The sequence below is a fragment of the Triticum urartu genome, chromosome 5 (genome assembly GCF_003073215.2).
Source record: "Triticum urartu cultivar G1812 chromosome 5, Tu2.1, whole genome shotgun sequence".
Taxonomy (NCBI): Eukaryota; Viridiplantae; Streptophyta; class Magnoliopsida; order Poales; family Poaceae; genus Triticum; species Triticum urartu.
In genome coordinates, this window is record NC_053026.1 from 343,911,489 (window position 1) to 343,936,065 (window position 24,577).

Here is a 24,577-nt window from a genome sequence, read left to right on the forward strand (position 1 = left end):
ATCCGGTTGTAGAGGACTTGAAGTAAACTCAGTTAAAATACACCAACCGCGTGCGTAACCGTGACTGTCTCTTTTGCAGGAAGTTCGAGAGGAGAACACGTTTGGGTTATGTTTAAACATAAGTAGTTCAGGATCACTTCTTGATCATTACTAGTTTGCGATCGTTGCGTAGTTTCTTATATTAATCTGTACTCGTAAGTTAGCCACCATACAATGCTTAGTTGCTTGCTGCAACCTCACCACTTATCCATTCTGTACCCATTAAGCCTTGCTAGTCTTGATACCCATGGTAATGGGATTGTTGAGTACTCGTGGCTCACAGATTACTAAAACAACAGTTGCAGGTATAGGTAAAGAGATGCTTTGACGTGAGAGCCATACTTGCTTGTCTTGGAGTTCTTCTACTTCTTCTTCGATCAAGGAATAGGTTCCGGGCCAGGGAGCCTGGGATTAGCAGGGTGGATGCCGTTCTTCTTTTTCATTTGATTTCATCCGTAGTCGGATCCTGCTCTTCTGTATGATGATTGCTATGTATTGATGTATTCATGTATACATGTTGTAACTTATGGAGAGTGTAAGCCTTTATCTTGTATTCTATTTAGTTCATGGTATGTTGTAATGATATCCACCTTGCTGTCGGTGTGGAACGACACCTATGGGATCACAGGAATCCCTCTTACGGTTGGCGGGGAGCGGGGTCATGAGAAGAGCGGATCTAACAGGTAGCACACGGTTCGTTTATCCAGGTTCGGGCCGCAAGGATGCGTAAAACCCTACTCCTGCTTTGGTGGATTGTATATTTGTGTTCTTGAGCTAGCTATGGGGCGTGAGGAGCTCCAAAAAGCCGAATCCTTCTCCTGGTCGCCTCGGGCCTCCTTTTATAGGAAAAGGGGTTGCCACAGTGACACACAGGAGGTGGAAAGGGTACAGTGATGCGAGGTTATCCCTCGCATTACATGACAAGGCGCCTTTAATGCGTCTTGCTTAGGTGCCCTTGCTTTATCGGGGACGGGGGAGAGATCTGTCTCGTCCGTCGCCGCTCCTTCTTGTGTCGACATGCGCCCTGGCCAGCGATGCCTGAGATGCCACGTAGGTAGGCAGGCAACTGAGGTGGCGCAGTGGTGGGTCTTCACGAAGATCTGCATGCCGCCACGCAGGTGCCTGCCCAGCTGGTTGGGTCGGCAGCTGCATGCATGCGGTGGTGGAGGCTCAGTCGGCGTGGGCCTGATGGTGGCCCTGCGGGTGTCCTCGGCAAGGGCCTTGGCAGGGCCCCGGCAAGGGTCTTGCCGAGGCGCCTGCTGTCATCCCTGGCAAGGCGCTTGCCGGGGGCCTTGTGGTCCTCCTCGGCTGGGATCCCGCCAAGGGTTGTCGCCTCCTTAGTGCGTATATGATCTTGAATGTCTTCACGAAGATCTGCATGCTGCCACGGGGATGTCTCCCGAATCCTTGCCCCTTGGGGGCAGTGGACTCAAGGGTGATTCGCCCCGTAGGCGCGGGACGAGTTGCCGCGGCAAGGGTCTTGCCGGGGCTGCTAGAACTGTCTCCCGGCAAGGATCTTGTCGGGGGAGTCCGCTTCGTCCCCTTTGCTCTTCGTGGTCTTGGCCTTGGCGTCGTAGTTCTCTTGAGCTTCGGTCTTACCCTAGCTCACCTCCCTTGCCTTGCTTGGTGTGGTGGTGCCCGTGGCTCAGACTGCCCGTGCACAATTATAGGGGTACAAAAAGTGTACCCCTCTTTTTTGTACACCGACAGGAGCCCCCGGGCCTGGTCCACACATAAGCGCAATGCGTTGTTTGGGCTAGGCCCAAAAACGGTGCGCGGGCACGCGGGGCGGTTTTTACCGCGGTAAGATTCTTCACACGCTGCGCTTCCCATGACTCCCGCGCGTGGCGCGGCGTGGGGAGGCGCGTGTGACGTGGGCGGCATGCGTGGGGTTGGTTCCCGCAGGCATGCGTCACGTCATAGTAAAGGGGGCGGTTCGCGCCTTCCCCATAAATGGAGGGAGGCGTGGAGGCGCGGCCCATTTACTGAATGGGGCCGAGGCGCGGTCCTCGAGGCGTCCACTCCCCATGATCACGGGATGGGGAGAGGTCGCCTCACCCGTCCCCTCGGTTCTGCACGTTCACCACGTGTCTCCCATGCGCTTGGGGTGGCAAACGGTGGAGGCGGGAATCCGGGCCGTCGCTGGTTGGGGCAGCGGGTCGGCCCTGGCTCCCTGCGCCTCCCGTGTCTTGATTGGCCGAGCGGGGCGGCCAGGCCCCAACCCCGATCCTTTATAAAGAGCGGGAGGGGGGATGGCGTCCCGCATTCTTTCATCTTCTTCTTCCTTCAGCTTCTGCTCCTTCCTTCCATCCGTCATGAAGAGAGGGAACCCCGGTCCTTCAACAGTGGCGGCGAGGGTCGCCGCTCGACAACGCGTCCCTCCTTCTCCTGCGCCTGCGGTGGCAGAGCCAGCCGCGAGGGGAAGGGGAAGGGGGCGAGGCCGTGGGTGAGGCCGGGGCGCTCGGGAAAGAGGAGGACGGGGTGGCGCGCCGGCCTCGCCTCTGCCAGCAGCTCCTCCTCCAATGGAGGGCCATGTTGGGGATGACCCTTGTGAGTTCTTCGTCAGGCTGCGCCGGCCGCCGCGCCGTCGCCTTCGTCTCCCGACTCCATTTGCGCGGGAGATGGAGCTGGATCCGCCGGAGTCCTTGTGGCTGCACATGAGGGGCTGCAGGATCAGTGGCACGCGGGCCCGCGTCGACTTCCCCGCCCCTCACGTGATGTATCTCCGTCGGGGATGGAAGGCGTTTGCCCATATCCACCGCTTGACGGAGGGGCTTACTCTCCATTTTAAGCTGATGGAGGATGGCCTTCTCTCCGTCAAGGTCTTCGGATGCTTTGGGACCCGTGCAAGGTGCTGCGTGGAGAGCTCTTCTGATAGTGAAGACTCCTCCTCGGGCGGGAGTGACGAGGAGGACAGCGGCAGCGACGACGAGGGTAGTAGGCGGCAGGATGACGGGTCCGATTAGGTGTCGGGTGCCGCTCCGTGCGGCACCGGCGACCCCATCATCCGCGTCGCCGGCTCCCTGAACTTCTCGGGGTCGTCTCCTTGGGCGGCTGGCGTTGGGAGGCTGCGGAAGAGGAAGAGGGCGGGCGGCAAGGCTGTCAAGTCGGAGTACGTGGGCACCGACGCCTTCGACGCGTGCTGACGTCCTGCCACCTCGTCTTCGAGCTCTGCTTCCGGCGCCGCCATCACCATCCAGCCTTTGGACGGCCACCAAGATGTTCTTGGTGTTTTCTGCCACCCGTAGCTCGCCTAGGCGCTCCTTTTGTCTCTTTCGCCTCCTTGACATGCCCCCTGAGGAGAGGGACAAGAAAGGGATTACAGGCACCTTATCTCTTTTTAGTTTGTAAGCCTTCGGGCCTTTGTTGAATTTAAAACTTGTAATCCCATCATTCATGTTTTTCATTCCCTATGGACTGTACCTGAGTGGAATGTTTTTAATGAAAAAGGGATGCGTGCCGGGTCATTTGTTTGCGGGTGGAACCCACGACAAGGAGTAAATCCTTGATATCTTCAAGATAAACATTTCCTTGCTCGACAACAGGCCTTGCCGTCTCCCCACTTCGCTCGACCTTCCTCACGCCCTTGACGGAGGCAGGGATGAGGCGGGCTCAGGCTCCTTATTTCATCCTTTCGCCGCCGCGACTACGACCAAACTTGGCCCCAGGAACGAGCCCTAGGGCCTAGAGTTATGGGAGCACGGTAGCTTGGGGGAAAACGAGGTTTCACATGGTGAGCAACGGAAGCGAAAGACTTTGCTGCCGAGGTCTTGGGCATATTGCATGAAGGTGCGGCCTGTGTACTATGTACCGTTGTCGGTGATAACCCTGTTGGGTACACCAAAACGGCACACTAGTCCCTTGAAGAATTTGACGACTGACTGAGCTGTGACCTTCCTCACTGCTTCCATCTCTGGCCACTTTGTGAACTTGTCGATTGCGACGTACATAGAAATGGTGTTTTTTTTTTGAAACGGAGGCAAAGATTGCCTCATCTATTAATAAGTAGAAGAGAATTGTCCAGTTAATTACGGAAAAGCGGGCAAAAACCGGAAATGAAATGGTGTGTTGGGAATAGCTTATGATGCATTGTTAGAAGATGACGATCCTCTGTAGAGAATAATAATCATTATATCTGTTGACAATGATTACATTCCGAATTCAGCAGTGCGACAAACAAGTCATGTCTAACCTAACAAGAATGAGGTATCCAAGCATACAAGTGGCGAACAGCCAAAAGATGGTTCACTATTCAATAAATGAAGCAACCAATATTCGATTAGATTAGCAGAACAAGATAATATTGCAAGCATTTGCTGTGCAACTGCACGTCTGCTCCTATCCCACCGACATGATTAAAATAGACGTCAGCCCAGTGCTTGACAAACATGCTCAGCGAGGAAACAAAATCCTAAGTACTCACGTGACTATACTACTGATATTAGGACAACCACTATTTAACATGGCTTTGAGGGACTACATTTTGGTGACTTGGCTTTGATGAACTTCATGTTGCTGATCTCATCTACATTCAATTCGACAACATCTTTTAACTTGTTAAGCAGTTCCTCCAGACCATCAACTCCACAGCTCTGGTAGTCGAGAGTCTTCTTGTACCGTTGCTCATACAGGGACTCAAAATGAGAGAGTGGAAGAGGGCACGACAAGTAACAGACAAGAAGAGCCTCGACCTCTGTTCTGCACTTGTATAGATGGCTATCAAACACATATGCTCCATCTACGTCAGGGTTAATATTCTGTTCATCCTCTGAGAGATCTTCTGATGAGCTGCTCAACTGCTGACATGCTTCACTAGTACCTTCCTCGAGAGTAGCATTCAATCTCTTTTCATTTTTCAAAATTATTGGTGTGCTTGGATATTTCTTCATGTTCCTATCACCAGAATTGCGTAGGCAAATCATCTTCCTCTGACCCTTCCCTATGACAACAAAAGACTCAGCCAGCTTTTCGAAAAGATGAACAAGTTTTACAGCTCCATATTCTGCTACATACAGGTGCCTTCCGAACAGCTTTAAATACTCTGAAGGAACACGGACAAGTGGAACAGATCCACCAGATAACTGAAATAACCTTATTAGTTGACCCTTCAAGCCTTGAAGGTCACCGGGACGAACCCACCATGATTGTTCGCCTGTAAATCCTTGGTCTATCACTGGGACTTCATTCAAACCACCTAATACATGATGTGACCTCGATGACGTGCCGGTGCCACAACTGCCATCCGCCAGAGTACAGAAAGCTTTGCATGATTCTCCGGTGACCTGTGAAGAGTTATAGCAATTAATCTGGTTGCTGGTTGTTCTGCCACCATATTCATTCCTAAAAGTTCCCATATAAACAATGGCCTCCTCTTCAGTCTGTATGTCAGGAAATTTCCCCGGTGTTACACTGTTAGGACAGACTAAAGGATCAGCAGCACGATGCCCTAAGGATCTGGGGGGTACACTGCCTGCACCACGGGCAAGACTAGGCCAGTCCCACACGAAACTCCCAGCACTGCTCAAAGCCGATGAGACGGTAACTGAAGATGGAATCGCAAGGGCAATGGTGTATCCACGCTGACCAAGTATATGGAGAGCGGGAGCGAAGTCCACATCACCAGATATAAGCATAATGGATGACGGTGGATGATTGTCCAGAGCAAAGAGAAACATATCTACCAGTATAGCCTTATCAGCAGCATCTTTCCGCCCATTTGGAACATCGACAAGTTTGACTCCGGTTCTCTGACATCCCTCCCTGAGTCTTCTAGGGAAAGCATTGAAATCTCCATAAGCAGAGAGAACTGTAACTGCACCGTTAACAACAGGATGCAGCCGTAATGCCATCCGTATATTCCCAGCAACATCATCTGGCCGTACATCACTTGGAACAGGGCAGTTCTCAATGTCCCAAAAGATAGCCACTGGACCGAGGACTGCACTTGCCTGGTTATTTGCTTGAGAATGATCCACATTTGATGCAACATTTATTATCCGAAGATCTGATTCTGATACCATAGCTTTTGATGAGGGCGAGGTGATACGACTAGCCATTGCATTATCTTCAAAAGACATTATGTTTCTGCATAATAAAATTGCAAAGAAAAGATGAATACTAAGAATATGTCAAGTTGATATGTTTACTAATCATAGTAGCATTTTAAGTGTGGTGCACCAGATGTCAAATCAGACAAAACAGATTTCTCTTTAATCTCCCTGAGAAAGTGAGAATAAATTTCACAAAACCGTAGATAAATAAAGCCCCATGTTTCTTAGCTAGTGGCACTTCAACCCAGGTTTTATGGTAATAAGGTTTCAAGGAACCCCACCAATTTTAGCCCCTTCTGTGGTCTCTGACAAAGTTTCCTACTGTAGAGATTCCCTCTTTTGTGAATCTGCTCTGCCATTGAGCTGCAATCAAGTTGTGATTTGGTTAGGACAAATACTTGTCCAGCCATAGTCCCATAAAACCTGAATCTAAGTGAACACCGGCCAAGATATGGGGCTTTCTGCAACTTCGACCATAAACCCATGGTGATACGATGCATCCTATGGACATTACCACGAACCCATCATCAACCCCACAAGCTCCAATTGAACCATTGAAACCGACATGACTTCCTAGTAGAGCTTCCTATACACTCATATGAGACGTGGCTACTACCTCATTAGGGAACATTGTGCATTCTTAGATATGAAGGATTCAAGCAACGAGAAGAAGGGGCTCGAAGAGGAAGCGAGGAACATCACCAAGGACCAAACCCTGCTGGATAGTCCAACTTACCAAAATGCTCTCTGGACAAAGTCAGATGTTCCGATTCAAACATTCGACCTGATGTCCAACAAGTCAGATATTCGGGACTTCATGTCCAGCATAGGGTCCGACTTACCACATTGCTCTCTGAATCAGGACAATACTATGTTGGACATGGGGTCGGAACATCCGACAAGTCAGACTGTCCGACTTATGTCAGAATGTCTGACTTGTCTACGCGCAGAGAAGAGGGCCACAGGCCCGTGTAGCTTTCTCCACCTACCTACGTCTTCAGGGCTATACTATATATTCCGTACTCCATCTCAGATCTAGGGTTAGCAAAGTTTAGACCAAATTCTTGAGAGAGCTTTGCTCATCTACCTCTCCTTTGGTAATCAACACCTCCAGTTTGGGGAAGAATCCTCTTGGATTATCAAGACCCCATCTCTCCTAGAGATTTGGGAAGATTATCTCTCAAGACCTCCAATTCCTCTTGGATTTGGGGATGAACTATCCTTGTTACCTTCTTTTCCTCTCCTTTGGTGATCAGCACCTCCAATTCCTCAGATCTTGAGGTGTATTTCTCTTTGGAATGAGATTTGAGTACTTTGGTGGTGAATCTTGTCTATGTGAGTGTTTTCTCTATGTTTCCCCCGTTGTTCATCGTGTTTCACCTCAAATCGTGAAGATCAGGCCACCAAACAGCTTCCCCATATCACTTGGTATCATGTGCAGGTTGCCACAATTTGGAGTCCCTCTCCCTCATATTTCTAGACAAATTTTGTTTTTGTTCTTCCCAGTTTCAAAAATCCCCACAAAAATAGTCACCCGATTTCAAGCGATTTGTTGTTTCTGGTGAGTTTTGGTTAGATTTGATCCACGGATCTGGTGATATGTGAGTTGATCTGCCTTTGATTTTCTTTAACTACCTCCAATTTCGAGTTCTTCCTCAAGTTGACCCACACCAGCCTAGGCGAAGTTGGTCTATCCAACTTAGTCCAGAATATCGGACTATCCGACCTTGGTCTGACTTGACTACAACTTCAGCAACTTTGCCAGCAAGCTGGGCATCTTGCTGGCTTCGACGTCCGGCTTCTTCAACAAGAATGCCAAGTACATCTAGGGCCAGTTCGTTTGGCGGCTTAAAATATAAGCCGCCTCCTCCCCAGCTTTTCCCATAAGCCGTCTCCCTCATTCATTTGTGCTTCTGAACTAGTTATGGTATAATTAATTTAGAAGTCACAACAAATTTAGGGAGCGGCTTATTTTTTAAGCTGGGGAGAGACAGCTTATTTTTTAAGCCGCCCAAAAGAACTTAGCCCCTACACCGCCTCCATCAACAACCAAGCTCGGCTACGATGATGATATGTCATCCTTTTAACACAAACACCAAAAGCAAGGCGGGTGCCCTCCGATTTTGTCAAGGTAGAGGTGTCAAAGAGGTATGTCATTCCGTCACACAACTTTGTCTTCCTTGCCACTACCCTTGTGAGCCATCCATTTGTGAATATCAATCATGGGCACTCAACGTGGACAAAATGCTCCGTGTCCACAACTTTGACAAGGTGAAGAAAAATGGCAATGGCCTCGCTCGAGTTTGATGAGTACGTCCACATATGGTGGGAACAACTCACAGAACATTGACAAGAGCAAGGAGAGGTCCCCATTGAAGCAAGTCATGAGAGCGAGATTTGTGCACATGCACCATACCCGCAACCTCTTCAAGAAGCTCCAAGTACTCAAGCAAGGCACCAAGACCGTCGAAGAGTACTACAAGGAGATGGAAATCGCAATTCTCTGAGCCAATGTGAAGGAATCCGATTTGCAAACAATGGCTCGCTTCCTCAATGGACTCAACCACCTAATCAAGCGGATTGCGGATTTCCAACCATACAACTACTTGCTAGAGTTGGTTCGCCAAACAACAAAAACGGAGCAACAAGTGCAAGAAGATGTAAGTACAGCAAGTACTCCTACACTTCACGGAACTTCAACACCAACACTCAAGCTTCACCAAGCACGACGCCTTATATTTAGACAACAGCCACTAGTGGTGCCCCATCAAGCTCCAAAGTACCGGCGACCTCTCCAAGTCGTCCTCCTTTCAAGCGCTCCCAGGCCTAGAATTACTCCTGCAAATCCTTCAAGGGTCTCGACCAAAAATCCAAGCAATGAATGCTTGACTTACAAGGGGCACAGCCACAAGTCAATTTAGCGCCACACCAAGCGGACCATGATCATCAATGAAGATGGAGAGTGAATATTATATTGAAGAAGAATTGGAAGCTACACCGACAAGTCAACAAAGACGAAGATGATCAAGCCTTCTGCAACAACGACTAAAGCCCCGCCCTTGTTGTCTCCAAGATCTTGACCTTCAACAACAAAATGATGATGACCAAAGATGTCATATCTTCCACACTAAGCAGGCATCCAAGGAAAGTCTATCAGGGTCATCATTGATGGTGGTAATTGCCACCATTTGGCAAGTGAGGAACTTCACGCCAAGTTACATCTCACAAAGAAGCGACATCCTCATCCATACAAAGTGCAATGGCTAAGTGATTCCAGCACTATCAAGGTTGAGCATACTATTGAAGTCCCATTCAAGATTGGAGCATACGAGGATACCTTGGGATGCGATGCGGTCGCTACGACCGTTTGCCATCTCTTATTGGGACGCCCTTGGCAGTATGACCGCAGTGTCATTCACAATGGGCGCACCAATCACTATAGCTTCAAGTGGAAGGGCAAGGAATGTGCTTCGGCCGATGACTGCAAGTCAAATCATCGTCAATAAATCTCAAGCTTCAACCTTTGCATGCTATATGGGAATCTAGTAATGGAGTGACCCGCCATAAAGTGAGTGAGCGTCACAAGCCGAAAATGAGTGCTTCCATGTTGAACGCCAACAAGGACATTAACCTCTTAACCACCAAGAAAGGAATGTGAGCCAGAGCCCATCACACGTGCTTTACTTTGTATTCTTGTACAAAAATGAAGTCATGTTGACTAACGATTCACCCACGCTTCCTTGTGTGATGACTTGCGTTTTGTAGGAATTTGAGGATGTTTTCCCATCGAGCATACCTCCACTGCATGGGATTGAACATAGGATCGACCTCATTCCCGATGCTCCTCCCCTTATCGCGTCAACTTCAAAGAGACTAAGGAATTGTTCATAAGAAAGATGGTACTTGGCATATGTGTTGTGATTGTCGCCCCATAAACAACATAACTGACGGTGCTACGGCCAAAGGGTGCCTCACCTCTCTGATTATCGCCCAAGTAGGCTGGCCCGAGGCCCCCTAGGCCAATTTCTGCCATGGGCCATCATGCCGGCCCATGGCCCTATAGAAGGAAGACTCTGGAAGCCTTGTTGTTCAAGACAAGGAAGGCCGAGCTGTGGAGGACTCCCCTCCACCGACATAGCTGACTAGGTCCATGTAAACCTAGAGGCCCTGGTAACTTATATAAGTCGGGCCAAGCTAGTCGATATGCAACAAACAATCCCTCGGTTAAATCTTGTAATTTGTACACCCCTATCGCAATATACCACACAAGCAGGAGTAGGGTTTTACCTCGTAACGAGGGCCTGAACTTGGGTAAATCTGGTCTCCTGTTTCCCCTCCATCTACTCACCTCGCTAGGACACCCGATCGAGGGATATGTCGGATTCTACTCTCACAGTGGTGGCCCATGCAGGCCCCGCATGGTGAACTCAGAGAACAGATGGGCTATTTCGTCTACATTGATTCCGAGCTTGTCAACCGACAGCAAAGAAAAATCCGGCGACGGACAAATAAGATCGGGGTCAGAAGAAATTTTGGCGTTGACAATGATTGAGTGCGGCGCTAGCAATTAGCCCGACCCAATTGATCTCGACGGCGGCCGCCGCTCTCCAATTTGAGGACTCTGTAACTGATGTACCGCCGTTGTGTTGATAGTTGTCACGCGGTTGTCGGCCTTGGTGGCCAACTGCCGCGTGCTGCTCATCAAAACCTTTATCCACGCTAGTCACTTGAAGCTGAAGCATCAAGATATCCGATTCACCAGCACTGCTACTCGTGTATCAAGGAAAATCAAAAGGCTAGCAACTTGGCGCACGTCGGCAGACCAGGGCGCACATGCGCTCCAAGTCTCAAGGCCGAAGCAGCATGCGTGTCGCTAGCTAGCTGCTCTTGCGTAGGTATCAGCAAATATCCTTCGACATCACGTGAGAATTAAGCCATAAAAATCAAACCATCCAGGCCTGCGCGAGAGAAGCTCTAATATACTACTAGAATGTCCGACTTGTCTACGTAGAGAAGAGGGCCACTGGCCCGTGTAACTTTCCCCACCTACCTTCTCTTCATGGCTAGACTATATATTTTGTGCTCCATCTTAGATCTAGGGTTAGCAAAGTTTAGACTAAGTTTTTGAGAGCACTTTGCTCATCTACCTCTTCTTTGGAGATCAAGACCTCCAATTTTGAGAAGAATCCTCTTGGGTTATCGAGATCCGTCTCTCCTAGAGTTTTTCGGAAGACTATCTGTACAGACCTCCAATTCCTCTTGGATAAGGGATGAACTATCCTTGTTACTTACTTTTCCTTGTTGTTGGATCCTTGAGGTGTATCTCTATTTGGCACGAGATTTGTGTACTTTGGTGATGAATCTTGTATATGTGAGGGTTTCCTCTCAAGTTTTCTCCCATGTTCTTCGTGTTCATCGTGTTTCACATCAAATCCACCTCAAAATCGTGACTATCAGGCCATCCAACAGGTTGCCTTGTATCATGATAGATATGAGATTTATTTAACAATAAATATGTAATACTTTTATATGCAGAAGAGGGATGCCTCTGATCTGGTATGGTTGCAAAAAGCTCACTTGGGGAACAAGCATAATACACAAAATGTTGATCCACTAGTTCTACAAAAGTCATGCATGACTGGAATGAGTAGATTTCATAGCATGCAGTGAAAGTATCATAACCACCTTCTAAGCATGCCATGCAACTCAATAATTGAATATATGAACGGGCACCTACAAATTGAGTTCAAATTCGATTATTTCCCATCACTTCACTAGATAAAATTCCAAAAGCATAGCACGAATTTCCTGAAATCCATATCCTAGAAAGCTGGAGTTTTGGTCCAATCAAATACTTGATGACCACAGATGTCCAAACACAGGAGAAGTAACAAATATGACAAGCATAAGCGCATAATAGGGTTAACTTCATACATCTCTTATAGTGAAATAACATGTGCCTCCTAATCACAAACATAACGAACACAAAAGGCAACCAACATTGAAGTAAGAATCCCCGAGACCAACATAATCAGAGACCCAAGGTAAGAGGTACACTTGAAGCAGGGCATGCTGGTTCAGCTGAACCCGCCGATTCTAATATTGCGAAAACAAACTCCTATAAGAAGTACCAGGTCAGGGTTAATACGGTAATACCAAAAGAAAAGCATGAGCGGATGCTCACCGCCTCGGTCGGATGGGGACAACTCGTACCGGATGTCGTAGATGAGGCACACGGTTTGATTAGATAATACCTCACGGCAAAGGAAAGATCAAAACGAAGTTGGATCCATGCAAGCTAGCGTCTCCTTACCGACGAAACGAATCGCGTCCAGATGCACACCAACCAGGTAGAGGTGGAGGCGAGGAAGCCTGAGTTTCTCCACTTGAAGGTAGCGGGCCTGCTTCGGCGAGAAGGCGGCTCTGGTGACTCCAGGGAAGGGGGAAGACCTTCGCGGCGGACGTTAATTTGGGGGTGGGGGGCAAGGCGGTGGTAGGATAGGGAGGCAATGGTTTCTTCTATTGCACGGTTGACCGTCACATGAGCACCTCATAAGCGTCCTTAGAACATTGGTAAATTCGGTCCGTCCGTGGACGTGGGACTTTATTTCGCTCCCGACATCTGTATATATTTTAAATCCAGACTCTCGAGTTCATGCAAATTCATATCAAAGTGTTTACATAAAATTTATTTTAGGTGCACAATTTAAACATCAGTTCTTTGGTTTTCATTATGGATTCACCAGTGGTAGAATAGCGAGGAAATAGTTTTTTCTATTGCGGACATGAGCACCTCATAAGGGTCCTCAGAACATTGGCAAATTCGGCCGGTCCATAGACGCGGGACTTCCTGTCGCTCCCGGCATCCACATATTTTAAATCCGGACTCTTGAATACATGTAAATTCATATCAAAATGTTTACACAAAATTTATTTTAAGTGCATAATTTAAACATCAGTTTTTTGATTTTTATTATGGGTTCATATATGTTCCACAAGATCATTGAGTCATCGTGCGTGCCAATGATAATTTCGAAGATTCTGATGCATCTGCAGAAAGTTCGTAAGCTGAGCTGCATCTTGATCTTCTGTGATTTCAACTTGTTCTCCATATGCTTTAAAATCATTGGTTCGGGCTACACCATCACCCTCATTCACGACAAAAAAATTGTATAAAATAACACAACATGTTATGACATGCCATAAAGTTTATGATTGCCACATCATTGCAGCTCCAACGCATCCGGACGGGTCCTCATATTTAGCTAACGACATCCACATGTCTCAAATTCGAAATCTCGAATCCATGAAAATCCATGCACGTCGATCATACAAGTCAATATCGCGCGTAAATAACAAATATTGATACTGAAGTGTTTACATAATTTATTTTAAGTGCACAACTCAAACATCAGCTCTTTGGTTTTCATTATGAGTCCACATATGCTCCACAGGATCATTGAGTAGCTGCGTGTGCACATGATGATCTCGAAGATTCTGACGCACCTGTAGAAATTTCATAAGCTGAATTGCATCTTGATCTTCCGGGATTTTAATTTGTTCTTCGGGTGCTTCAAAATCATTGGTTTGGGCTACATCATCCTCGACAATCATATTGTGCAAAATAATACAACATGTCATGACCTGCCATAAAGTTTCTGATTCCCACATCATTGCAGCCCCATGGACAATTCCCCAACGAGCTTGAAGCACTCCAAATGCCCTCTCCACATCCTTCTTAGCTGCTTCATGCATTGTTGCAAAGTGGCTTTTGTTTCTTGCCATGCGGTTCAGATATGGTCTTCACAAACGCCGCCCACCGAGGATAGATGCCATCAGCAAGATAGTATCTCATGTTGTAGTCTCGGTCGTTGACGGTGTAGTTGCACGACGGTGATTCCCCATTGCAAAGCCTCCTGACACACCGAAGATCGTTGAAACACGTTGATGTCGTTGTAAGAACGCGACATTCCAAAGAAAGCATGTCAAATCCATAAGTCATGTGATGCCGCCGTTTCTAGTATATGGCCTCTTTGGTGTGACTTTGATACATTACATTCCCTGCAAACCTTTAGGACAGTTCTTCCATTGCCAGTGCATGCAATCAAGTGATCCGAGCATCCCAAGAAACCCCCTGACCTCTCCAATAGCCAACAACTTCTTCGTGTCCTGCACATTTGGTTCTTTGAGATACTCAGCTCCAAACACCTGTACCACGGCGTGGGCAAACTTGACAGTAGTCTTCAAGCATGTGCTCTTGATGCGGAGCATCCTACGGTTATCCCCATGGACGTACCTTCGTCTCCCAAGGCACCACGTGGACCAATGACTAGAGCTCGAGCAAGGGCTATCGAAGGCGAGGTGAACTAACTCCTCTCCGAACGTACATATTCCACATGTGAGACACGGGTACTACCTCAAGCAGAGACCTTGTGTGTGATCAGGTACTTAGAGGAAGGCCATGAAGCTACTACCGCCAACGGACAAGACGACGAGTACACCAAGCGCGAGAGATGAGAGAAAGAGCTGCCAAAAAGCTACAGCCACCGGACGACCGGTATTTACCGGACATCTGACGCCTGGAGGATTAGCCAGTCAGAAGGCTCAGTCGACGAATGCTACAGCGGTCGGATGACCGACAAGGACCGGACGTCCGACACTTCCGAGCGACCCGATGTCCGACAGCCTCCGACTGACTGGCACCACTAATCTAGAACAAAAATGTCAGAAGACCAAAGTTTTCCGGATGACTGACGCACCAGATGTCTGACATCATCCGGAAATCTTACGACGCCTCAACAGAGCCAAAACACCGAATGTCCAAGCCTTATCGGACGTCCTGTCCCTCGTGAGACACTGGACGACCGGTAACGTCCAGACATCCGACGCTTGTGTGTGCACAGCTCGTGGGCCTTGACCCATGTATCCCCCTCTCTCTCCCTAGACTATAAATACCCCTTCACGTGGATGTTTTAGGGTTAGCATTGTGATAGATCAAGACACAGATAGAGCTTTGCTCATTCACTTATCCATACTCCCATGGAGATCAAGGCCTCCATGTGAGAAGATCCCCCAAGTGGATTCAAGACCCCTTCATGCGAAGATCCTCCTAGGATTCAAGACCTCTCTCCTTTAAGGACTGGGATGAACTAGCTACCCTTTTGTATCCTCCTGTGTTGAGTTTGGATCTTTGTATCTCTTCTTGTGTATGTGGATTTAGCACATCTATGATTTGGATCTTGTGCATTGAGTGTTTTCCCTCTCGTGTTCTTCGTGTTCTTCGCGGACTCCCCTCCATTTCGTGAAAGATCGACCTTTAGGGTTCCACCCCACAACATCTTGGTATCATGAGCCCAGGTTGATTACGAATTTGGAGTCCCTACCCCCACTTCCTATCCTGATTTTGTTGTGTTTTGTCCAATTTTGAAAATCCCCAGAAAAATAGCCATACCAATTTTTTTGTGATTTGTTGGTTTGATGATGTTTTGTTGATTTTTATCCATGGATTTGATGTGTTTCAAGTGGATTAAGCTTTCCCACATCCTTCCCATCACTTCCATCCATGAGATTTGCCCAAATTTGGCCCCAATATTTCTTTTGTCCCCGAAATCCATGAGTACATCGTCGTACATGCAGCCATGAAATCGCCCCAGTTACCGGATGTCTGACTGTTACCGGGCATCTGAACCCGTTCCAGTCACCGAACGACCAACCATCACCGAACGTGCGGAACAGAAACATCCACCGGTCGTCCGACATCCTCCGGACGTCCGACAAACCCTAAAGAAACTGAACTTGTCGACAGAGATTTTTAGCCGCCACCCACTTCTGCATTTTGAACTCCAAAACCCATCATTGCACCACTGCAAATTTCAGCAACACCACCACACTTTTCGGTACCACCATTTGTCATTTGCCATTTGAGATTTTGAGTCGCGGTTCTCCCTTTCCTAAGTGTTTCAGCTACTTAGGGACGATTCATCATCGACATCACCGCCACTCAACTTTGCCACGGACTCAACATCGACAACAACTACTTCCCTGTAGTGATACCTCCAACTATAAGCAAGGACAGTAACATCGAGGGCACTTTTGTGTACTCCCTTGCTATTGTGAACCCCCGAGCCAAATTTTGCGTCACCTTCCTATCGAGACTAGCCATTTGAGTATTATCGGACAACGTTACTTTGTGCACTTTAGTGATACACATTTCACATAGCTATCATAGCGTGCATATATCATCTTTTGTGTCATCAATTGTTCCCGCATATACATAATTGCTATCTTCGTTCAAGCATTTTGCATAAGTGGCCAAAGGGGAATATAAAAGGAACATCAGAAGCTTTTAAGCAAAGAGAAAACAAAGAGCTCATAAGCAATAGCCATAGCATCGCCACATTGCATATCAAATTGCCATACTTGATCATCTTGGATCATAGTGCGAAGAATCACCGGGAATCATACATACATAACATATTTGGGATAGAAGTCGTTACATTTTGTTTCTTATAGGTTGTGCACAAGTTCTGTATCCGCCTATTGAGCAATCATGCTAGAGTCTCTCTAGTGTTGTGAAACAAGAGCATTTTCCATGGATTCCATATTATGAGCTCATTTTTTGGTTGCACGACCCCATTTATCTATCTGTACATGTGTTTCCATGTGCCACATATTGCTATTGGTCTACTTGTTTCACTTGCAAATTTGTGAATATCTTTCAACATTATTGAATCTTGCTAACAATTGCATTAAATTTTGTGCCACCATCATCACGAAGCTACTCCAAAAGCTTTACATGTGTAGGTATGAGATTGACAAGATCTGGTACCAATTGCACTACTTCCATAATACTACATTGCGTGATCTTTGATCCATCTTCAACACTGGATAAGGTACATTTGGTCTAGTTCTTTCCTTTCATCCACTCACATATTTGCTTGATATGATGGATAGGTCAAGCACTTCTACCAATCCACTCTTCATCGAGCAAGAAGAGGAGCCGAGCAACTGCATCACCAAGAATCAACTATTCTTCACACATAGAGCTTTGCATCAAGAGAATGAAGCTTTGGGCGACCACATCGATCAACTCGCCACCGACTTGCGACAATCTGAACAACACACAAAGGACTACCTTGACGACAAGCTATCATCGCAAATGGAAGAAATTTGTGCCTTGGTGGTCAACCGCTCTTCGACAACATCGTCATCATCAAGATGACACCACCCAAGTCGACACTCTTCGAACACTTCTCCGGATGCAAGTCTTCCCCGAGTCAGTTCACATCATCACCGAGACCATGAAGATCATCAAGCTCCACAAAACACATTTCATGGCAATGGTTTACAAGACCGCCTTTGGGAACATGAATGACATCGTCGCTAAGCACATGATCCCATGGAACACGAGCAAGCTCCAATATGCCAAGACAAAGAAAACCAAGATGGTGATGCCCTCCTACAAGAGAAAAAACGTCCTGAGGAACAAGCCCTTGAAGCCCAACGTGCTCTATGTGAAGCTACTCACGCCGTGCGTGAACAAGAAGAGACCCTCTGACAAGAGCGACAAGAAGAAGCCGCAAGCCTTAAGAGCGCCAAGAAATGAGGAACCGTGCAAGAATTCCACGACCTCAATGTTAGGCTAATCAAGTGGAGCACGAGGAGCAAGCAGTTGAAGACCCTCCACCATGACAAGAGCACCATCGCCATCAGCCCTAACACAATGAAGAGCAATGCTACGGGAAGCTCAAGTTCAACATGCCTAAGTTCTCCAGAAGCAACCATCCCGAAGACTATTGATACGTCTTTGTCGTATCTACTTTTCCAAATACTTTTGCTCTTATTTTGGACTCTAATTTGCATGGTTTGAATGAAACTAACCTGGACTGACATTGTTTTCGGCAGAACTACCATGGTGTTGTTTTTTGTGCAGAAATAAAGTTCTCGGAATTGGAAGAAACTTTTTGGAGATTTTTTATGGAATATAAAAATATACTGGAGCCAAGACCAAGAGGAGGGGAGCCACCAGTGGCCCACATGCCTACATTACATTATTGAATTGGAGCTAGTTTTGTGTCGCCCTAGGTTATGACTGTTACATGATGAATGTTCCAACATAACCATCGATCCAATGCCTACAAGCTTTTCACATATTGATCTTTGCTAAGTTACTACTGTTGCTACTACTATCACAATTGCTAGAAAACTATTGCCGCTACCATTACTGTTAGTATTGTTGCTATTGCTATCAAACTACCATATTACTGTGCTACTGATCACTTTGCTGCAGGTATTTAGTCTCCAACCGTGGTTGAATTGACAACTCAACTGCTAATACTTGCAAATATTCTTGGTTCCCCTTGTGTCGAATCAATAATTTTGGGTTGAATACTCTATCCTCGAAAACTGTTGTGATCTGCTATACTTTTGGGTTATCAAGACCTTTTTCTGGCACCATTGCCGGGGAGCATAACTTTATTTGCTGAGTCACTTGGGATTCATATCGGTTGATCGCTACAAAGAATCTTAAGGATGATAGAACCAAGATCGCCCCCTCTAGGACAAGGGGAGGTAAGGAACTGCTATCTAGCTCTGCACTTGATTCACCTTCTGTTTTAAGTAATCTCGCGACACCACCACCTGCTATTAATTTTGATATGTCACAAGTAATTGATGATGCTACTTCTGCTATAAATGATGCTATTGATGATGATAGTACTTTACTTGATGAAACTATGCCACTAGGTGAATTTCTTGATGAATAACTTGCTAAAGGTAGAGAATTTGAGAATGTTGAAACTAATGACATTAACTAAAACTGATGAAGTTACTGAAACTAAAAATTATGAAACGCCTATTCGACCTAGCTCTCCTAGATATGAATTCCCTAAGATACCTGAGGGTTATGTTATGGATGGACAGGTAGCTAGGGATTTTCTTGCTTGTAAGGATAGAGATGATCTTAAGAAATTACTATGCAAGCTGAAAGAAAAATCTTTGAATACTAGAATGAAATATGATCCTAAGTTTGCTACTTCACCTATCTTTATTACTGATAAGGATTGTTGATAGAGGCGAGGGTCCCGATCTTTCGATGAGATGGTGGCTATCATTTTGGAGGAAATCGACTTTGACGATCCGACTAACGAACGTGCGAGGACGTCGCGCCTTAAGAATCGCTAAACCAACTCCAAGAGGTTATTGACCACACCGGAGCACGATCAACCTGACCACGAAGGTCTGTTTCCTACAGGCAAATGAAGAACAAGCAAGAAACTGAGATTGCAATCTGGATATTGCGAATATAAGAGGAAAGCTTTATTGATCAAGGTGGGGTTCTGTGACGTCTTGGTCTGGTCGTTGGACACAAACGAAGTACGCGAAGTTGCAGCTATGGCTAACTTTTAGTCTAAACAAAACACAAAGTCTAAACGATGCCCTAAGGGCTGTATATATGGAGGAAGAGGGGGAATTTCGTGGCCCTTGGAGGAGGGGTCCGAAACCAACCCTAACTCTTGTTTCCCCACACATACGGACTCTAAAAATAGTCTATACTTAAGTATTTCGAAAATACATGGGCTGGCCCAATAATAAACGTGACGCGGCACCTAGAATAGCCTCTGGGCGAAATTTATGAAGTGGCATCTTGTATATTTCGTCCAAGGCTTCATGCACTCCTTAGGGTGGCTTCAAAGTCCTGAAATCATCACTTGTAACTCCGTTCGGATCCCCTTGCGCATGCCATCATCTCCATCGCTTGTTCTTGCTCCAGTGTTCATCCTCTTATCCATGCCAGGCCCTTCATTTGTAAGCAAAACAAATGTATCCAATTTAGGCAGCATCATAATCTCATGAACATTAGAATCATTACCAAGAAACAGAAAGTACCTGATAATTTAATTGGCGTGCGCGAGCTCTAGTAATTGGTCCAGTATGTATAGATGTTGGGGAACGTAGTAATTTCAAAAAAATTCCTACGCACACGCAAGATCATGGTGATGCATAGCAACGAGAGGGGAGAGTGTGTCCTACGTACCCTGTAGACCGAAACGGAAGCGTTAGCACAACGTGGTTGATGTAGTCGTACGTCTTCACGATCCGACCGATCAAGTACCGAAACTACGGCACCTCCGAGTTCGCACACGTTCAGCTCGATGACGATCCCCGGACTCCGATCCAGCAAAGTGTCGGGGAAGAGTTCCGTCAGCACGACGGCGTGGTGACGATCTTGATGTTCTTACCGTCGCAGGGCTTCGCCTAAGCACCGCTTACAATATTATCGAGGACTTGGTGGAAGGTGGCACCGCACACGGCTAAGAATATGATCACGTGGATCAACTTGTGGTGTCTAGGGGTGCTCCCTGCCTCCGTATATAAAGGATCAAAGGGGGGGTGGCGGCCCAGCGCGCCATGAGCCAGGAGTGAGGGCAGCGCCAGGAGGAGGTCCCTACTCCCTCCGGGGAGTAGGATTCCCCCCTTTCCTAGTTGGAATAGGATTCGGGAGGGGGGAAAGAGGAGAGAGAGAAGGAAGGGGCCGGCCCCCCTCTCCTTGTCCTATTCGGACTAGGGGGGAGGGCGCGGCCAGCCCTGGCCACCTCTCCTCTCTTCCCACTAAGGCCCACTAAGGCCCATATACCTCCCGAGGGGTTCCGGTAACCTCCCGGTACTCCGGTAAAATCCCGATTTCACCCGGAACACTTTCGATATCCAAACATAGGCTTCCAATATATCAATCTTTATGTCTCGACCATTTCGAGACTCCTCGTCATGTCCGTGATCACATCCGGGACTCCGAACAAACCTTCGGTACATCAAAATGCATAAACTCATAATATAACTGTCATCAAACCTTAAGCGTGCGGACCCTACGGGTTCGAGAACAATGTAGACCATGACCGAGACACGTCTCCGGTCAATAACCATAGCGGAACCTGGATGCTCATATTGGCTCCTACATATTCTACGAAGATCTTTTATCGGTCAGACCGCATAACAACATACGTTGTTCCCTTTGTCATCGGTATGTTACTTGCCCGAGATTCGATCGTCGGTATCTCAATACCTAGTTCAATCTCGTTACCGGCAAGTCTCTTTACTCGTTCCGTAATATCATCATCTCACAACTAACTCATTAGTTGCAATGCTTGCAAGGCTTAAGTGATGTGCATTACCGAGAGGGCCCAGAGATACCTCTCCGACAATCGGAGTGACAAATCCTAATCTCGAAATACGCCAACCCAACAAGTACCTTCGGAGACACCTGTAGAGCACCTTTATAATCACCCAGTTACGTTGTGACGTTTGGTAGCACACAAAGTGTTCCTCACTGTTGGAAATATGCCCTAGAGGCAATAATAAAAGCATTATTATTATATTTCCTTGTTCATGATAATTGTCTTTATTCATGCTATAATTGTGTTATCCGGAAATCGTAATACATGTGTGAATAACAGACACCAATATGTCCCTAGTAAGCCTCTAGTTGACTAGCTCGTTGATCAACAGATAGTCATGGTTTCCTGACTATGGACATTGGATGTCATTGATAACGAGATCACATCATTAGGAGAATGATGTGATGGACAAGACCCAATCCTAAACATAGCATAAGATCGTATAGTTCGTTTGCTAGAGTTTTCCAATGTCAAAGTATCTTTTCCTTAGACCATGAGATCGTGTAACTCCCGGATACCGTAGGAGTGCTTTGGGTATACCAAACGTCACAACGTAACTGGGTGACTATAAAGGTATACTACGGGTATCTCCGAAAGTGTCTGTTGGGTTGACACGGATCAAGACTGGGATTTGTCACTCCGTATGACGGAGAGGTATCACTGGGCCCACTCGGTAATGCATCATCATTATGAGCTCAAAGTGACCAAGTGTTTGGTCACGGGATCATGCATTACGGTACGAGTAAAGTGACTTGCCGGTAACGAGATTGAATGAGGTATTGGGATACCGACGATCGAATCTCGAGCAAGTAACATATCGATTGACAAAGGGAATTGTATACGGTGTTGCTTGAATCCTCGACATCATGGTTCATCCGATGAGATCATCGAGGAGCATGTGGGAGCCAACATGGGTATCTAGATCCCCCTGTTGGTTATTGACCGGAGAGTCATCTCGGTCATGTCTGCATGTCTCCCGAACCCGTAGGGTCTACACACTTAAGGTTCGGTGACGCTAGGGTTGTAGGGATATGTATATGCAGTAACCCGAATGTTGTTTGGAGTCCCGGATGAGATCCCGGACATCACGAGGAGTTCCGGAATGGTCCGGAGGTAAAGAATTATATATAGGAAGTGCTATTTCGGCCATCGGGACAAGTTTCGGGGTTATCGGTATTGTACCGGGACCACCGGAAGGGTCCCGGGGGTCCACCGGGTGGGGCCACCTGTCCCGGGGGGCCACATGGGCTGTAGGGGGTGCGCCTTGGCCTACATGGGCCAAGGGCACCTGCCCCAAGAGGCCCATGCGCCTAGGGTTTCAAGGAGGAAGAGTCCTAGGAGGGGAAGGCACCTCCTAGGTGCCTTGGGGAGGAAGGATTCCTCCCCCTTGGCCGCAACCCCCTAGGAGATTGGATCTCCTAGGGCCGGCGCCCCCCCTTGGCCCTCCTATATATAGTGGGGGAAGGAGGGCTCTTCATCCATGCCTTTGGTTGCCTCCTTCTCCCTCTCCAACACCTCCTCCTCCTCCATAGTGCTTGGCGAAGCCCTGGCGGAGTACTGCAGCTTCACCATCACCACGCCGTCGTGCTGCTGCTAGAGCCATCTTCCTTAACCTCTCCTTCCCTCTTGATGGATCAAGAAGAAGGAGACGTTCCGCTGACCGTACGTGTGTTGAACGCGGAGGTGCCGTCCGTTCGGTGCTAGGATCTCCGGTGATTTGGATCACGTCGTGTTCGACTACCTCATCCCCGTTCTTTGAACGCTTCCGCTGGCGATCTACAAGGTATGTAGATGCATCTAATCACTCATTGCTAGATGAACTCCTAGATGGATCTTGGTGAAACCGTAGGAAAATTTTGTTTTCTGCTACGTTCCCCAACACCTCCGGCAAACGGGAGTTGCATAATCTCATAGTCATAGGAACATGTATAAGTCATGAAGAAAGCAATAGCAACATACTAAACGATCGGGTGCTAAGCTAATGGAATGGGTCATGTCAATCAGATCATTGTCCATGGTTAGGAAACATAACCATCTTTGATTAACGAGCTAGTCTAGTAGAGGCATACTAGTGACACTCTGTTTGTCTATGTATTCACACGTTGTATTATGTTTCCGGTTAATACAATTCTAGCATGAATAATAAACATTTATCATGATATAAGGAAATAAATAATAACTTTATTATTGCCTCTAGGGCATATTTCCTTCAAGAAGCAGGGGCTATGGGTGTAACAATGGTATTGATGTCCTCATCATCCTCCCCTTCTTGAAATGAAGTCGTCCTCGACGAAAGCTCATCCTCCTCACCCAAATAAGGCTTCAAATCTGCAATGTTAAAAGTGGGACTAACCCCAAAATCTGCAGGAGCTCAAGTTTATATGCATTATCATTTATTTTCTCTAACACCTTAAAAGGACCATCAGCACGTGGCATTAGCTTTGATTTGCGCAATTAGGAAATCTATCTACGCAAATGTAACCAAACAAGATCTCCAGGTGCAAACACAACATGTTTTCTACCCTTATCTCCAGCAAGTTTATATTTAGCATTCATACGCTCAATGTTTTCCTTAGTTAACTCATGCATTTTTAAAATCAATTCAGCACGTTTTTAGCATCAAAATTAACCTTCTCCGAAGATGGAAGATGCAACAAATCAATAGGTGCACGAGGCAGGAAACCATACACAATTTCAAAAGGGCACATCTTAGTAGTAGAATGCAATGAACGATTATAAGCAAATTCAATATGAGGCAAACATTCTTCCCACATTTTCTTATTATTCTTCAAAACAGCCCTAAGCATAGTAGACAATGTTCTATTGACTACTTTAGTTTGTCCATCAGTTTGGGGGTGACAAGTAGTACTAAAAAGCAGTTTGGTCCCCAATTTAGCCCATAAACATCTCCAAAAGTGGCTAAGAAATTTAGTATCACGATCTGAAACAATAGTATTTGGCACACCATGCAAGCGAATAATTTCATGAAAGAACAAATCAGCAACATTAACAGCATCATCGCTTTTATGACATGGTATAAAGTGTGCCATTTTCGAGAATCTATCCACGACAACAAATATGCTATCCCTCCCCTTCTTTGTTCGAGGTAAAACTAAAACAAAGTCCATAGATATATCCTCCCAAGGAACACGAGGTACAGGCAAAGGCATATATAAACCATGAGGATTGAGTCGTGACTTAGCTTTTTGACATGTAGTGCAGCGAGCAACAAAACGCTCAACATCCCGTCTCATCTTTGGCCAAAAGAAATGTGTAGCAAGTATATCCTCCGTCTTCTTGATGCCAAAGTGTCCC

General features: G+C 46.8%; 1 protein-coding gene across 4 annotated transcripts; it reads right to left on the bottom strand.

The window, feature by feature from the left end:
* Nucleotides 1-4,295: 4,295 nt before the first annotated feature.
* LOC125508927 lies at nt 4,296-12,655 on the bottom strand. Of its 4 annotated transcripts, XM_048673736.1 has the most exons (3): nt 12,403-12,627; nt 9,427-9,570; nt 4,296-6,123 (listed from the first exon to the last, which is right to left on the bottom strand). In XM_048673736.1, the coding sequence occupies exon 3, from the start codon at nt 6,114-6,116 to the stop codon at nt 4,497-4,499; it is 1,620 nt and encodes a 539-aa protein (XP_048529693.1). In that variant the 5' UTR covers nt 6,117-6,123; nt 9,427-9,570; nt 12,403-12,627; the 3' UTR covers nt 4,296-4,496. The 4 variants fall into 4 exon arrangements, with proteins under 4 accessions (XP_048529693.1, XP_048529691.1, XP_048529694.1 ...); XM_048673734.1 differs by lacking the exon at nt 9,427-9,570 and having other exon boundaries at nt 12,403-12,655; XM_048673737.1 differs by lacking the exon at nt 9,427-9,570 and having other exon boundaries at nt 12,274-12,407.
* Between the last annotated feature and the right edge of the window lie 11,922 nt (nt 12,656-24,577).